The following is a 16982-nucleotide window of genomic DNA, read 5'->3' on the forward strand; positions in this document are numbered from 1 at the left end:
CTGCCATGTCTATGTTTTCACTTATCTTGATGAGTTTTCTCAAACATGGCATAATGTCAAAGGTCTTGGTCATTAGCTCCGCGAGGCCCAACACTTGAAAGGTGCTTTTCACGTGCCACCAGCATCGGCTACAATGCTTCCATGAGGCCCAATGCTTGAAAGGTGCTTGTTAAATGAAACCAGAATTGGCTTCTCAAGGATGGTATATTGTCAAAGGTCTCCCTCATCCAATGTCTTCCTGGGTCTACCTCTAGCACAGGTTCCCTCCAAAGGCACTTCTTGTCCATTTGCATCACATGATCATACCGGTGCAGTCGTCTCCCTTGCACTCCACATTTGATGCCCCTTATGCCCAGCTTTTCTCTCAAGACATACTGTCATATGCACACTGAAATTGCACATCCAGCAAAGCATACTAGCTTCATTTCTTTCAAGCCTATGCATATCCTTGGCTGTTACAGCCTATGTTTCACTGCTGTTTGTGCAAAGGCATCATACAGTCTGCCTTTCTCTCTGAGGTAGAGGCTCTTTGTTGCCAACAGAGGCAGGATCTCTCTGAACTTTGCCCAGCCTATTCTTATTCTCACAGCATTCATCCCTGCAAATGACTTGGTCACCTAGATAATGGAAGCTATCTGCTACCCTAGCTTACCCTGCTGTTAGTTGATGGAGTCTATTATAAAATATTTTTCATGTTTTAGGTGAAGACTGGTGGCAGGCAAAGCATTTACCTCAGGTGTCATCTGACCTATGCAAACATGGAAAAGTGGATGTAATGACAATGACTACATAGCTATGGTTTTTCTCTTGTATGAATATGCTTGTGTCGAGAGAAATGACCACTTTGAGAGAATCTTTTACCACAGACCGTTCTCCTGTATGTGTTCGTATGTGGCCAGACAAATGACCCTTTGTAGAGAATGTTTCATCACAAATATCACATTGGAATGGTCTTTCTCCTGTGTGTGAACGTATATGAGAAACTAAATTACTAGGCACAGAAAATGTTTTACTACAAATGCCACAGTGGTATGGTTTTTCTCCTGTATGAATACGTTTGTGGGAAACTAAATGACCACTTTCAGAGCATGTTTTACCACATATATCACAGTGGTAAGGTTTTTCCCCTGTGTGAATAAGTCTGTGGATAGATAAACGACCCTTTTGAGAGAAATTTTTACCACATACATCACAATGGTATGGTTTTTCTCCCATATGAATACGTTTGTGCTGAGAGAAATGATCCCGTCTAGAAAAAGATTTATCACAAATATCACAGTGGTATGGCCTTTCTCCAGTGTGAATACGTACATGGTCAGATAAACGACCCTTTCTAGAAAATGTTTCATCACAGACATCACATTGGTATGGTTTCTTTCCTGTATGAATCTTCTTGTGGGAATTTAAACTGTCACTGGTCGAGAAGTTTTTATCACATATATCACAGTGATGCTGTTTTTTACCAGAGAGAACACATTTATGGGAAGATGATAGATTACTTGTAAATAACTTTCCACATTTATCACAAGGCTGTGATTTCACTTCTGTATTTTCTTGTGTTGCATCAGACGACTCAATAGTTTCAGGTTCTGCTTTCTCTTCCATAACTTTATTAATCTATATTTTCTATGTCTGACAGTCTTTGTTAAAGTCTAATTATGTTTCAGCTCTTAAGAAGGAACTGCCACATGAATTTATTTGAATAGAATTTTGCAATTATAATGAGCATCTAAACAACAAACTTGGATTAACAGGGTGTGAAAGGTCTTACTCATAGGTCATTTGAAATGTCATTTTAATATTCCAGTAACTGTACAAATTTTTGCAAATAATCTCAACCCCAAGGAAATATTTCACATTATTTCAACCAAAAATTGCAAGAACAGGCTGACATTAGTTATTTTTAGTCTTTAAAAGTGGATAAAAATGTTGATAATTTGCAGTAAAATACTTCGATCTGAGTGTCATCTGATAACCTGTAATGAAAGATAACATAAGACAAATGGTACAATAAAAGCAAAAACATGAAAATTATAAGAATAAAGATATTTGATTACAGGTATTGAAATTGAGAATACTCATATAGACTAAGAACATATTTATACTGAAAAGACACTGATGAGAAAGTAATGAGAATGGATAAAAGGGACCTTGATGCAGGTTTTGGAATTTAGACCATCCAAAATCTGCTGGTGCTACATCAAGTTTTGTAGAACATTATGAGAACATTCTAAAATTATATTTTCCCCATGATTCAAGTAAACAAGAATACATAACTATGCCTTAATGAATGAAAAGTAAGAGGAGAGTAAATACGGACAGTGTTTTCTATGGCCAGATGCCCTTTCTGTTCTGGTTTCTAAGCAAGGTAAAAACATCCCAGTTTTTTTAACAACAAACAGCCCAGACAGGTGGAAACAAACAACACCATAAGAATAATTCTTTTATATAAAGATTGTGCAACACAAGCTGCCTGAACATGCTTTCATAATGTATCTTCAAGCAAATGACACTATCAGCAAAGCCATTGTTCACACATGTGAAGGTGAGCAAAATATAAACTCTCTTTCTCTCATACATGAGAAACTTCTTTCACTTTCCATCAACCAAATCCACTCATAAAGCTTTAGGCATCCTGAGACCATAGAAGACACTTGCCCAAGATGCCATGCAATGAACCCAGAACCCCATGGTTGTTGAAAAGCAAACTTCTTAACCACACAGCCTTGTATCTGTAATATACATACACATATATAGATTCATATGCACACACACATACACATGAACACACACAGACAGTGCAATTTAAACTTGCATAACAAATAACTAGTATCTAGAGGTTCATATATTTTCCTGTGTTTGGAGGGAAGTCACAAGGAGAATTCTTATTAAAATTCATGAATTATTTGGTGGGAATCTGCAGCTGAGTATGGAACAGTGCTATAAAACACAGAAGTTTCTACATTTTAGTCAAATTGTCAATACAATAAACCCCTGGAGAGAAATATACTGATCAACAATCTTTACACCTAACCACACACACACACATATATATATATTTATATATATATATATATATATATATATATATATATATATATATATATATATATATACACACTAACAACACCATGACATGCTTCATTAATAACCTCCACCTTCTGAATACAAACAAGAAATACCCTAAATAACATTAACAAGTAAAAAAACTGACTGACCAGTTAAAACATATCACCTACTTACACTATTTTGTGAACCCTTACAAATTTCATTACAAAAAAGCTGGCACATACAATTGCTAAGTTTTTAAAAGCTGGACTAAACTTTAAACTCTGACTTATACATTGCCATAGCAAAAGATTAAATTCAATATAACTAAGACTGATGACCAAAAAAGTTTCCTCTATCTACCCACTCCCTTTCTGTGAACCACTAAAAAACAATTCCATAACCTGAAGCTGACACACCTAAATATACACACCTGTTTACAAAGTTCTACATACACAAATAAATTCTGAACAATAATATAACCACAAATTTAATCAATAAAGAATTTCTCTATAACAGCTCTTCATCACAGCCTATCCTACAAACTTACTGCCATTCAACTGAACCCCACAAACACCAGTAAAATTTTATCTTAACAGAGTCAATATAAAACCAAAATTATCTTAATGCATCACAATTTGATGATGGCTTCGAAATCATTGTCAATACTTTTCTTGTTAAAAAATAATTTGTACTCTACAAAATTGTGGACTAACCCTTCAGGTTAATATAAAACTGATTTTATTAAAACTGAACACAAAAACAAACATTAACTTTTAACAAAAAAACAAATATATAACTTAACAAAATAATCCAATAAGCAGTTACTGTTATCATGTTGACTGACCACTGTATTTTTCAAAACTGACTTCAGCTTCCTCCTTTTTTTGCATTAAGTTAAAAAAAAATAATAATAATGAAATTATTGTATACAGTGCTCAGGTGCACCACAACTTGTCAGAAAGTGCATATAAAGTACATGCAGTAATGTAGAAATGTCTGGAAAGCGAACAATGTATGAGTCAGATACATGCTTGTGCGTGTATGGAGGGGTGAAAATCAAGTGTAGTGTTGGCGAATCTCAGGAAGCATGGAAGTTTTGAAGGATGCAGTGCTCCGACAACTAACAACTGATGCCGGCAGTTTGTTCCATGCTTCAGTAACTCTCAGCGTGAAAAAATGTTTCCTGAAGTCATGGGAGCTGTACTGTTTTCTTACTTTGTAAATATGTCCACGGGTGTTAGATGGGTGGAGTTTGAAAAGGTGCTCAGAGTTATTGTTTGTACGATGGTTGATAATTTTATGGGTGTCTGCCAAGTCAGCTGCCAGACGTCGGAGTTTCAATGTGTCCATGCCCAGGGAAGTAAGTTCTGAACATATAAAAAGAAACAATACTTTACAACGATTGTACTCGTGTTATTACTAGTTTTCCCTTTAAAAGAAGTAATTCCTTCACACTGTTGATGACCAACAAAAATTATCATAAATTTTAAATATGTTTTCATCATCAAATATATCACTTCAAGGCTTTCTAACTGGCTTCTGTTTATTACCGTAATAGGGGGATTGAGCATGGGCGTTTTAATGGGGCTGCTTTGGTGATGGACGATTTGATACAGAAGGCAGACACACGTACACACAGAAGTAAATACATGCACAAACATATACACAGAGAAGCAAACACGCATCCACACACTAAATGTAGTGAAATTGAAATGTAATGGTTTCGACAGAGAGTTACTTCCCTTTTACATGCCGCGGAAAGTAAACAAAATTTATTAAAAAGAAAAAAAAATGATTATATTAATATATTAAGAAATATAGCTTTATTTAGTTTTCCCGTAATTGTGATCATTTATATATGTTTTTAGTTTATGCAGTGGTTCAAGTTCTAGAAAAATACTCTCAGAGTCAAAAGGGGCCTTGTGTAGACTCAACAATGGCAAAACGCCCCTTAACCTTCTTATTGTCTTCTAGGATTTGTTTGAATCTATAGCCACCACCAGCTATCCAAAGTCAAAAGAAAACTTAACAAACCTTACCCCCCCCCCCATATATAAAAAAACAACCTTTTTTTAAAATGCACCCGGTACATATACCGAAGGTTCGCCGGAATATGCTAGAGAGAGACAGAGTCTATCTGGAGTCGCCGGTCGTTATCTGAATACTGTGACCGTTAGGGTTTATATTCTTATTCGCAAGAAGCACTAAGAAGAATTGATCGGTAAGGCAAGGTCGATGTCAGCAGAATTCGAACTCGGACATAACGGACTGGAACAAATATTGCAAAGTATTTTTCCGACACTGACGTTTCTGTCGATGCACATAGCCTTCTGCTTTATTTTCAAATAGTGAATCTTGAATTAAATAATTTGATGTACCTCTCTTTGTTGTTTATTCATCAACTATACAATCTTTTTATTCGACAGTGCATTTGATATTAACCAATGTTTGCTTAATTTTCTAGGCAAGCGGGGTGTAATTTGAGGAAGATTTGTTGTAATTTCAATGATTACGTACAGGCTCCTTTTTATTTTAAACATACAAACCCACGTGGGTTTGTTTACATTTATGAAGAAAAAAGAAACCCTTTTCTCCCACCCCTAACCCTATATAAAAAAAAACTTTACGGAGAGTGACGATCTTCTTCAAATGTAAACAAACACACGTGGCAATTATGGTACTTGTACCGAAAGATGGCCATAGTTTCATATTTGTGATTTTCTCAAATTACTTTTCGAAATCATAACAAAAATATCCATAGGAAATGATCATCAAAGTGGCAACTCATTTCGCCCATGTATAGTGTATTGCAGAGTTTGCATGCCTATCACTCTATCCCACATCTACAGATTTCATTTCCTCAATTACTTTAAAATTTTTACTCTCTCTCTCGAGTTACGTTTTCATCATTTACAATTTCTATCGGAAATCAATAAAGTAGAAAGTATGAGGTGACTTGCCTGCTATAGATAACAGCTAAACCTTCAAAAGCTGTCCTGTCTTCAAGAATTGTGGAGGTGTTCAGTTTGCAAAGCTCTGGCTGAGCTTGGTGTTACTGGCGCATAAACACTATTACTGAATTTTCAGAGAAGACCACTGAGTGGTTTTGGACAAAGTAAACCGCTGGTTTACTGCTGCTGGGATATAAACTAAGACTTGATCTAATGGAGTCAACTGGGTGAGAGGGTCTGATGTTGAAAGACATGAGGCCCCCAAAAAGTCACTAACGATTCATCCCAGAGCATTAATAAGATGTATCTTGGAGCTATTGCCCCAATGTTATCCTTGATTGAGCAGGCCTATAACTTGCAAGAAGTTAGCTGAATGACACAACCCAAAGGCCCTTTACCCAGTTATACTATGCTGTTCACTCTAACATGCCGTGGTGAATCATGGGATGAACCATGTCAATCTGGCCATATCACATTTCCTTTACTGTCCTGTACAACCAAACATTCTGGTGTGACCATAGTGGAGGCAGGAAAATTTGACTTGATCACAGCATATCTGTCCCTGTTTTGTATATATTGTTAGCAGTATGCATCCTAATGTTTAAATCGGTTAAGATAGTCATGTTGCTGCTATTTGTGTGTTTCATATACTTTAGTGAGGTGAGAGAGATAGTGTTATGATGTTTTACTAGTGCTCTTTGTTAAAATATAAATTGTTAGAGTAACAGTAAAAAGAGTATTTAATATCTAATTATTCCAAAGATGATGGTTGACGGAATCAGAACTCTTGACAAAATACTTTCCTGTAGTTAGCTGTCTTATTTATTTACATCAAGATGACTGACTCTGCTATTCATTCTTCAGTCATAAAAAATAGGTATTAAGCAAGTACTGGCATTAATTTAATTAACTATATTCTGCCCCCTTCTATGAAACCTGTAGATATACACCAATATTAGGAATCAATGTCTAATTATATTTTATTTAATAATAATAATTAGGATCTGACAAATTAACACTTTCTTATGTAATAACGGTATTGGAAAAGATTTATATAAATTTTTAAAATCAACTACCTGTTTCTGTAGCAATTTAAACTGTGAAGATATAGAAAAACATATCTTATATGTGTATACAGTTATGCATAAACTAAAGTGTCAGTGTTGGTTTGCACTTGATCTTTTGCTTTTAACTTTTCTCTGCTTTAATTTGAAATGGAAAGAGAGGGAAGAGCTCATAATCTTTGCTGGCCTGGGTGACATTGTGCAGTTGATGTCCAACTGAACATTGCAGAAACAGCATACTTGAGGTGGGGAAAGTCAGAAGATTGTAGTTCTATGAAGGAAAGACTAAGAAATTTGTAATTTACTCTGAAGACAAAAAAAAAAAAAAAAGAGTTTGTGTGTGTGCTGTGCCTAAATTTTCCTGGTTTATTCCATAGCATGCAAACTCTGCAAAGTACTATACATAAGTGAGGTGGGTTACCATTGTGGTTGTTTTGCTAATTATGTTTCCTAGAAGCATGTTAGTAGCCAGACATTTATCATGGCTAAAGTAGTGTGGTTAGTGTTGTCTCCAGTCACAACCAAATTAAACTAAAACCTAATTTCATGAAATTATGCTGAACAATTATCCCACCATTTCTTTATTTGCAAATTCCATTCCAACCTGGACCACATCCACTAGCACTAAAACTACATGTGCTGTTCCTCTCCATGCTAACCTCTTACACTTTATTTACAGCCCATCTCTGCTACCTAGGATACACTTAGTATTCAAACTTTGACTCTGAAAGGTGATCTTTGCATATATGTAAAATTCATCAATAAGGATTTTCAATTACTCTGGCTCAAATCTTTCCACATTCCTCTCTGTCAATATTTAATTCAGTTGCAATTCTTTTTGTTTTGATATTTTTTTAGAATGTTATAGATTTTTTTTTTATATTTTCATAATAGTGTTAAAAAGTAAACTGGTAAGATACATAGCAAAATCCATATAAACAAATTTATTTATTTTAAAATATATTATTTGTAAAAATTCTTTATAACAAATTTTACAACACTACAGTAAAATAGCTTTGTATTTTATTATAGTAATAAAATACAAAGTTTCTATCCTGTGTGGATGTACATGTCGAGTTAGTGCATCATTTCTAGAAAATGTTTTACCACAGAAAACACAGGTATGGTCTTTCACCTGTATGGATATGTTTATGTTGAGAGAAATGTCCTCTTTGAGAGAATGCTTTATCACAAATATCACAGTAGTATGGCTTTTCTCCTGTGTGAATATGTATGTGGTAAGACAAATGACTCATTGTAAAAAATGCTTCATCAGAAATAACACATTGGTATGGTTTTTCTCCTGTGTGAATACGTTCGTGAGTGGTACTTGATAGAGAGTAACTTTTCACATAAAGTTGTTTGTGTGTGTGCATATAAATGCACACATATACATATATACACACATATATGCATAAGTCAGTATGTCTGATATCTGAGGTACATAACCAATAAAACAGATAAACTGGTGCCATCAAACAAAAATACTTTGTGGTATTCACTCCAACCGGGTTGCACATAAGCTCCCTAGTTATACTATTATTAATGCAGTAAAATAGTGATTAACCCATTGGAAACCCATTGTAACTAAGGAAGCTATTCACAAAGGGAGATGTCAAGTAGATGAGTATTCTAAGAAAATGCACCACAACAGATGGAACAGTTTTTCTCATGAATGCATCCATTAATTTCTAGACAAGTCACTACTCTCAGAGAATATTTCATTACAAATATCACAGTGATATCTTGTGTGGCTATTCACTTTTCTTATAAACACTTTTATACAAATAGCAAAATCTTTTGCTTTCATTTCAGTGAAAGTTTATATTCAATGTGGTAATTTATGCTGAATGAATATTTAACCTCAAATACCACAAGGGTGAGAAAGCATTGTTGGTGACAGTCACATATATAGATACAGAATGTTAAGAACAAATGATAAAAACATACTTCACAAAAATAAGTAAGCAAATAAAATTATATTTCAAGGTTTTATTTTAATGAAATTGTGTTTTCTGTTCTTCACTATGTTCTCATTTTCAGTGGTAGTCACAGTAACACTGGATTAGCTATTGAAATGTTCTAAAAGGTTATCCTATGAAGTTGTTATGGTTCACGTAAATATCATTTTGTGGTAAAAGACAAGAACAAATTCTATGAGGACTTTGTAAGGCTGCCTGAAGAACTGATGTCATCTTCAATGACAATGTTAAGAAATACTAGGATGGTTTACTAACAAATATGGAAGCTTTGAACATGGAACATGTAAACAAAAATGATTAAAATATCTGCATTTCTCTGATATACATGATCTTAACATTTGCAACACAATCTTCAGAAAGATAGCCAACCAACTAGTAACATACTTGTCAAGTGGGTATTAGCTACAGATTGATTTTGTACTCATCTTACTAGTGAAGTAACAGCTTCTATGAATAATGATTTTGAGAATATTCTTCAATGGGAGCATAATAACTTAGATTCATCAACACAAAGAGTTACTATACATAGCAAGAGAACAGTCTTGTACCTTAACCATTCTGTCACGAACAGTAGACACCGAAAAATTTATATCGCTACATATGCTAGACCTCACAATCTCTGATGATTGCTCATAGCAAACCCACAAATACAATAACAATAAATCCCGTCACAGAGGCTAGGTCTTTTCTTTAGGTTCAGGAAATACTTCACCAACTTATAAAAACAGTTCAAATTGCAATACAATTTGTTCATATGAACTAGAATGTCCACAGAAAAATGTGTCAAAAATAATACCAGTGTACTTGCTTTCATTAAGTGACAAGAAAGGGGAAGTGCTATTATGTGTGGTTGAGAATGAAAGTATAAATGGGACAATGAAGAACTGTTTCCAGTGGAAAGAAACAAATTGCCTGGTTACCAGCATGATAAAAATAAGTAAGATGGAAGCAGGTTCATCAGGGAAAGTTAAAGTATCAAGATATTTAACTACTCTACAAAATATACTTCGAGTGCAGGAAGATAATGGCTGAAGTAGCTCTTTCATGATCAACTGCAATAAAGAATATGCACTAGAAATGGAAAATTACACAGGTCTCAGTGTGATTGACCAAATATACATTGTATAGTCAAGTTAGTACAGAAGAGAAGGTAGAGCTTGTGTTTGTTACTAAGAAGTTCTATAATTTCAGTGAGACAACAGCAAGAGATTCGAGTTAAGAACAGACACCCTGCTTTACATTTATCAATTAGGAGAATACTTCAGATGGCACCACTGTCTGTAGTCTTATGTGTGCAAAGGAAACTATGTGGAGAAACTATTGCTCAATATATTTGAAGTAAGCAAATATGAGTTCAATAATGTGTACAAACAAAAATAAAGGATATGTTCTTTGGCAATTCTAATGTCCAAAATGGAGAGGAATAATAAATATTAATGGAGGCATAAACTATCCAGATGATCAAGTGCACACGAAAGTTACAATGGACTATCAGATAGACTACCAGAATAGAATGATTGCCATTAAACACTGATGGTGATGAATAAGAATATGATAACAGTGATGTGGTAAAATCAATACACACAAATTCATTATGTTCTATTTGTGTTACCTACAGATCACATGGCTGTAAGTTCTCTCCTATGTGGATACGTTTGTGTTGAGTTAAATTATCACTTCTAGAAAATGTCTCACTACAGATATCACAATGGTATGGTCTTTCTCCTGAGTGAATACGTTTGTGTCGAGAGAAATGACCACTTTGAGAGAATGTTTTACCACAGATATCACAATGGTATGGTCTTTCTCCTGTGTGAATACGCATGTGACAAGACAAATTAGCACTTCCGGAACATGTTTTACCACAGATATCACAGTCATAAGGTCTTTCTTCTGTGTGAATACGTACATGGCGAGACAATTCAGCACTTCCAGAATATGTTTTACCACAGATTTCACAGTAGTATGGTCTCTTTCCTGTATGAATACGTTTGTGGGCAACTAAATTGCTAGCAATGGAGAAAGCTTTACCACAAATATTACAATGGTATGGTTTCTCCCCTGTGTGAATACGTTTATGTTGAGTTAAACTATCACTTCTAGAAAAAGCTTCATTACATATATCACAGTGGTATGGTCTTTCACCTGAGTGAATCCGTTTGTGTCGAGAGAGATGACCACTTTCAGAGAATGTTTTGCCACAGATATCACAGTGGTATGGTGTTTCTCCTGTGTGAATACGTATGTGACGAGAGAAATGACCTATTTGAGAAAATGTTTTACCACAAACATCACAGTGATATGGTCTTTCTCCTGTGTGAAGACGTATGTGGCGGGACAAAGCAGCACTTCCAGAATATGATTTATCACAGATATCACAGTGGTATGGTTTCTCTTCTGTGTGAATACGTTTGTGTGTAGACAAGTTAGAGCTTCCAGAATACGACTTCCCACAGATGTCACATTGATAAGGTTTTTCACCAGTGTGAACACGTTTGTGGGTAACCAAATTGCCAGGCACAGAGAATGCTTTATCACAAACATCACATTTGTATGGTTTTTCTCCTGTATGAATACGTTTGTGGGAAACTAGATTACGCATTTCAGAAAATGATTTGTCACAGATATCACAATGGTATGGTTTCTCTCCTGTATGAATACGTTTGTGAGCAACTAAACCACCTTTCTCAGAGAATGCTTTACTACAAATATCACAAGTGTATGGCTTTTCCCCAGTGTGAATACGTTTGTGGATAGATAACTTATCCTTTCGAGACAAATTTTTGCCACAGATATCACATTGGAACAGTTTTTCTCCTGTATGAATACGTCTGTGGGAAAGTAAACTGCTATTTTGAGAGAATGTTTTATCACAAATATCACAGTGGTGCAAGTTTTTGCTACTAGAGAGAATACATTTATGGGAAAATAACAGATTGCTTGTGCTGAATAATTTTCCACACATATCACAAGCATATAAATTCACTTCTGTACTTTCTTGTGTTTGATCAGATGAATCAGTATTTTCAGGCTCTGCTTTCTCCTCCATACTTTTCTTGTAAGAAAAGAACTTCAAGTGGATTTATTAGTTCAGAATCTTATAATTAACAATCAGCAATTAAAGTTTCATTAAACTAATATAATAAATAAGATACATCTAGATATATAAATCCTTGCACTTAACAATTCAAACTTCAGGGCAAATCTTCCATGTTTAATATGTGCAGAAAATCTTTTAGAGGGCATTTGTACAGGAAGTTTTGTAAATAATCTTAATTCTAAGGAAATATTTCACAGCCATTCAGCCAAAAGTTGAAGAAACAAGATGACACCAGCTTGATGAAGATATTTTAGTGTTCAAAAGTTGATAATCTACAGCGAAAATTTTTTTTTCTTGGCGTCATCTGATAACCTGCAATAAAATACAACATACGACATGAGAGACAATACAATGAAGTGATAACATGAAGATTACTACAGAGGATATATTACACTACAAGTACTGAAAGTTAAAATAGCCAGAAAGAGTAAAAATTTATTTAGAGAAAAAAAACAAAAAATCAAAACATTTTGATAATATAGATATGATGGAAATGAATGATAAAAACCTGTGAGTGTGGATCTTTGAACCACAGACCACTTTATCAACATCAGCAGAAAATTACAAGGATGTTCTATAATTATATTTTCCACCTGATCCAAGCAAAGAAAAAAAATATATATCTACATCATAATAAACACAAAGTAGATTACTTATGTGGCTGAAACTTTCTTTGTCTTGTTGAAGCACTCCAGTCACAGCCTGGGACCTTGAAGACTGCTATGATGCTTGAAAGTATACTACTCTCTTAATATTTTATATTCAACATTTCATCTATTCAATAAGACATTCAATACTTCATTTCATTTTACAATATATATATCATTTATACTATATATTCTATATTCTACATTAATGTTATAAAGAATATAAATAAAACATAAAAAACAGAGTTGGAATTTCTTTGAATAATATATATCCCTCTATACACAATCATACAAACCCCTTTTTATTTATACACACACACATATATATATACACATACACACCATATATATACATATATATATACACCCATATACATACATACATATATATATCACCATCATCGTTTAACGTCCACTTTCCATGCTAGCATGGGTTGGATGATTTGACTGAGGACTGGCGAGCTAGATGGCTGCGCCAGGCTCCAATCTAATCTGGCAGAGTTTCTACAGCTGGATGCCCTTCCTAACACTAACCACTCCGAGAGTGTAGTGGGTGCTTTTACATGCTACCTGCACAAGGGCCAGTTTGGCGGTACTGGCAATGGCCACGCTCGAAATGGTGTTTTTTACGTGCCACCTGCACAGGAGTCAGTCACACACACATATACAAACATAGGTATAAATACATATATATATATATATACCTGATGACAGAAAGACCAATTTTATGACACCCTCTCGCAGACTACCTCATTGATGAATGGCAGGGACCTTCTCTTTGTGGCTGGTGACTTCAATGGACACATTGGACAACATGCAGTGGGCTACCATGGCATACATGGAGGCTATGGTTTTGGTTCCCGCAATGAGGAGGAAACCAGGCTGCTGGAGTTTTGTGATGTAAATGATCTTATGGTTTGCAATACTAACTTCAGGAAACCTACCAGTCACCTAGTTACCTACCGATCTGGTAGACACACTAGCCAAATTGACTACATCCTCACCAGAAAAAGGGAAAGATGGCTGCTTATAAATGTCAAAACCTTCCCAGGTGAAGAATGTACTCCACAACATAGACTAGTAGCTAGCGACTGCAGGATCAGGACAAAATGGATGCCCAGATGACCAGCATGGAGGAGAAGGATCTGGAAGCTTAAAGATCCTGCGAATGGACAGAGATTTAGAGACATATTACTCAAAGCTTTTGACGAAATAGAGGTGGATATAGCATCACATGATGTGGAAGACAACTGCAGGTTTCTACGGGACAACCTGCTGAAGGCCACTGACCAGATCTGTGGATGGTGCAAAATCCCTCTCGACCCAAGGTAATGTGGTGGTGGAACAATGTTGTTGACAGGGCCATTATGGAAAAGAAACAGGCTTGGAAGAATGGTAGTAACAGGGAATTGCAACAGACTGCCAGAAGGGAAGCTAGGAGACAGGTTTATTTAACCAGATAAGAAAAAGACTTGAGGTATTTCGTGTTGCAAGACTCGCGATGTCGTAGGAGAGAAATGTGTCCACATGGATGATAGTTCACTTGCATTAAATGAGGGTGCAAAGAGAGAGGTTTGGCGACGCCACTATGAAAGGTTGCTAAATAAAGAGAATGAATGGGAGAAAGAGAGTCTGCCAAATGCTAACCCAACACAGGGACCACCTATCCAAATTGACAGTACGCTGGTAGATAAAGCAATTAAGGGAAAGCCCCCAGTCCATCAGGAAGCATTGCAGAGATGCTCGAAATATCTGGCAGTGTCAGATAAAACCTAGTCACCCATATAATTAACCAGGTGATACATCTGATGTTTCAGGACTGCCCTTTGTCTGAGAGGAAAGAAATTTTTCGTCTCAGTCAGTCTTGAAACATCAGATTCTTCTTCCCACCATGACATACAAACTTATTCAAACTCATGAATTAGGGCTTGAAGATACTGGAAAAGAGTTCTATCTGTTTGGCATTGCCAGTGTTATCAAGTTGGATCTAGATTTGATGACATGTTAATAACAAGATTCTCATACGACTTTTCTACCTTGATGTAATTTGTCTCGTTATTATATAAGTCCATCTCATTAGTTCCTCTTTAACCAAATAAATGTGTATTTTTCAAAGTTATCAACAGATCATATATTCTGAACATATCATCTATGATAATTTTTTTTCACCCATATTCACAATTTACCTTTTCTTTTACCTTTCACGTTGTAAATAACTAGTTTCTTTGAGTGTCAAAACCAAAACTCTTCATTGCGAATTAGTTCAAAATTCTATCAAATGATTTTAGTCTTAAGAAATCTCAAAATATTCATAAATTTTTAAAAACTCAGAACAGAAGTTGGTCGTAAGCTATAGCACTGATTGATAGTTCAACTAGATATGTCAGAAATCCTGGAAAAGTAGCGAACCATAGACTGCCCTCACTGGATTTCTATTTCACATAATATTTGATGTATGGTTATGAAAATAAAGAAACACGTCGTCGAGGAAGACAGGGAATTAAAAGGTTGAGAAAATATGAAGTCAATACATTCCTTGAAACTACACCAACCATGCAAAGATTAGATAAACCACGGAACTAAATTAACTAAATGAAAAATCGAGGGAATGAAGTGATAATGAACCGACAAAACAAAATTGAATTCGGCAGTGAATACGAATGATGGGATGAAGTAGAAATGTAAATATAAAAAAGGACATTTTCGGTAAAAGAAATCTAAAATATATTAACGATACTTACATAACAATGTAGATCTTAGATGAAATGATATCTTGACGTAATATACGAGAAATTTATGAAGACTGATAGATTCACCAGAACATTCTTACAAGATATATGTAGTTTTTTTTTTTTTTAATCTGGTAAATGAATAATCTCTTGATTACATCAATTTATTAGTTATTACTGAGACAATGTAAACAAATCTAAAGAAATAATATCTACAGTGTTTATATATTTAGTAAAGAGGCGGCGACGATAATCAACCAACTGTCATTTCTAGTAAGGGAAGAACGCACCTCTGATCAGTAGAGAGTGCTAAAATTAGGCATGCCCACTGTCCAGCACATCTTCAGGTATTGTCTATCAAGAACTCCACTATCTAGTGTACCTTTGTTGTTTAATCCCAAGTCATACCTGACCCAACAAGACTTATGATCACAGGTGATTTCAGCCATGGCCATTTTCATCATAAAATCTTCCACGCTTTTGAACATCTTAAATATTCTGTCAGTTATAACAGTGTTGATGTGGTTTCTCTTCCCGTTTGCGAATCTAGAACTCCACTAACTTGTGTAGGCATTTTCTAGCTTTCGATTGTTTTCTTTGATACAAGTTTTCTAAATCCTTATTTATTCCATCACCTTTTTTTTTTGTCTCAGAAGCCTGTAGGTAGCTTTAAATCTTTCAAAATTTCAATCTTTTCATAGCCTGCTTATAATGTTTTCATATCTATTAATTAGGTTTGCTGTCCATGTGATGAAACTTATATTCTAGCTATTAAGTGACGTTCTCAATCCCGATGGTACGCTCCAATATGGAATAATTCGTATGGGTTAGTTGAGCTGCAAGAAATAACTGCTAAATCGCTCTTAGACCATTAATGAAAAAAAAAAAAAAAAGGACACAGCTTTCAGATAGATAATATGCAGGAGGTGTGGTGAAAAGACGATTATGCTTGGAACATCTTTTTTTCCGTGATGGAAAGTTCCTAGTTTTTCTGTGCACTCAGAGCTGAGAGTTCATTCGGTTGCGCTATGAAAGTTTTAGTCGTGAGCTACTTAATTTTCGGTTATTTAACCTACAACCGCTAGCAGGAATAGTATCTTATTTAACCCTTTTGTTACTAACCCGGCCAAGGCTCTATGATAAAATGTCTTGTTTTCATAAGTTTTGAATTAAAATATTCCACTAAGCCTTAGTCACAATTTACATTCCTAACACTAGGTTTATGATAACTAAGTTATTTTACTAAATTCTTTGTTATATTTAAAATAATTGAAAGAAACACAGAGCATCTCAAAATAAATACAGTAACGAAAGGGTATATCGGCTGAGATTTTTAAAAAAAGGCGGGAAAGAGACAATAATTTCTCGTATGTTAACAGGTGTTATTTACACTCTTTGTCTTGTTTTTTTATGTGTGTGTGTGTGTGTGTGTGTACTTTAAATCCATCGGACAAGATT

At 35.0% G+C, this 16982-nt stretch overlaps 1 protein-coding gene across 2 annotated transcripts; it reads right to left on the minus strand.

Moving 5' to 3' along the window:
• Positions 1-642: 642 nt before the first annotated feature.
• On the minus strand, positions 643-16593 carry LOC115210522 (zinc finger protein 271-like). 2 transcript variants are annotated; one of them, XM_036500891.1, is made up of 3 exons: positions 15537-16593; positions 10807-12460; positions 643-840 (listed from the first exon to the last, which is right to left on the minus strand). In XM_036500891.1, exons 2-3 carry the CDS (start codon positions 12095-12097, stop codon positions 794-796), a joined length of 1338 nt encoding a protein of 445 aa, XP_036356784.1. In that variant the 5' UTR covers positions 12098-12460; positions 15537-16593; the 3' UTR covers positions 643-793. The 2 variants fall into 2 exon arrangements, with proteins under 2 accessions (XP_036356784.1, XP_036356781.1); XM_036500888.1 differs by lacking the exon at positions 643-840 and having other exon boundaries at positions 9041-12460; positions 15537-16590.
• Between the last annotated feature and the right edge of the window lie 389 nt (positions 16594-16982).

This window comes from Octopus sinensis, linkage group LG1 (genome assembly GCF_006345805.1).
Source record: "Octopus sinensis linkage group LG1, ASM634580v1, whole genome shotgun sequence".
Taxonomy (NCBI): domain Eukaryota; kingdom Metazoa; phylum Mollusca; class Cephalopoda; order Octopoda; family Octopodidae; genus Octopus; species Octopus sinensis.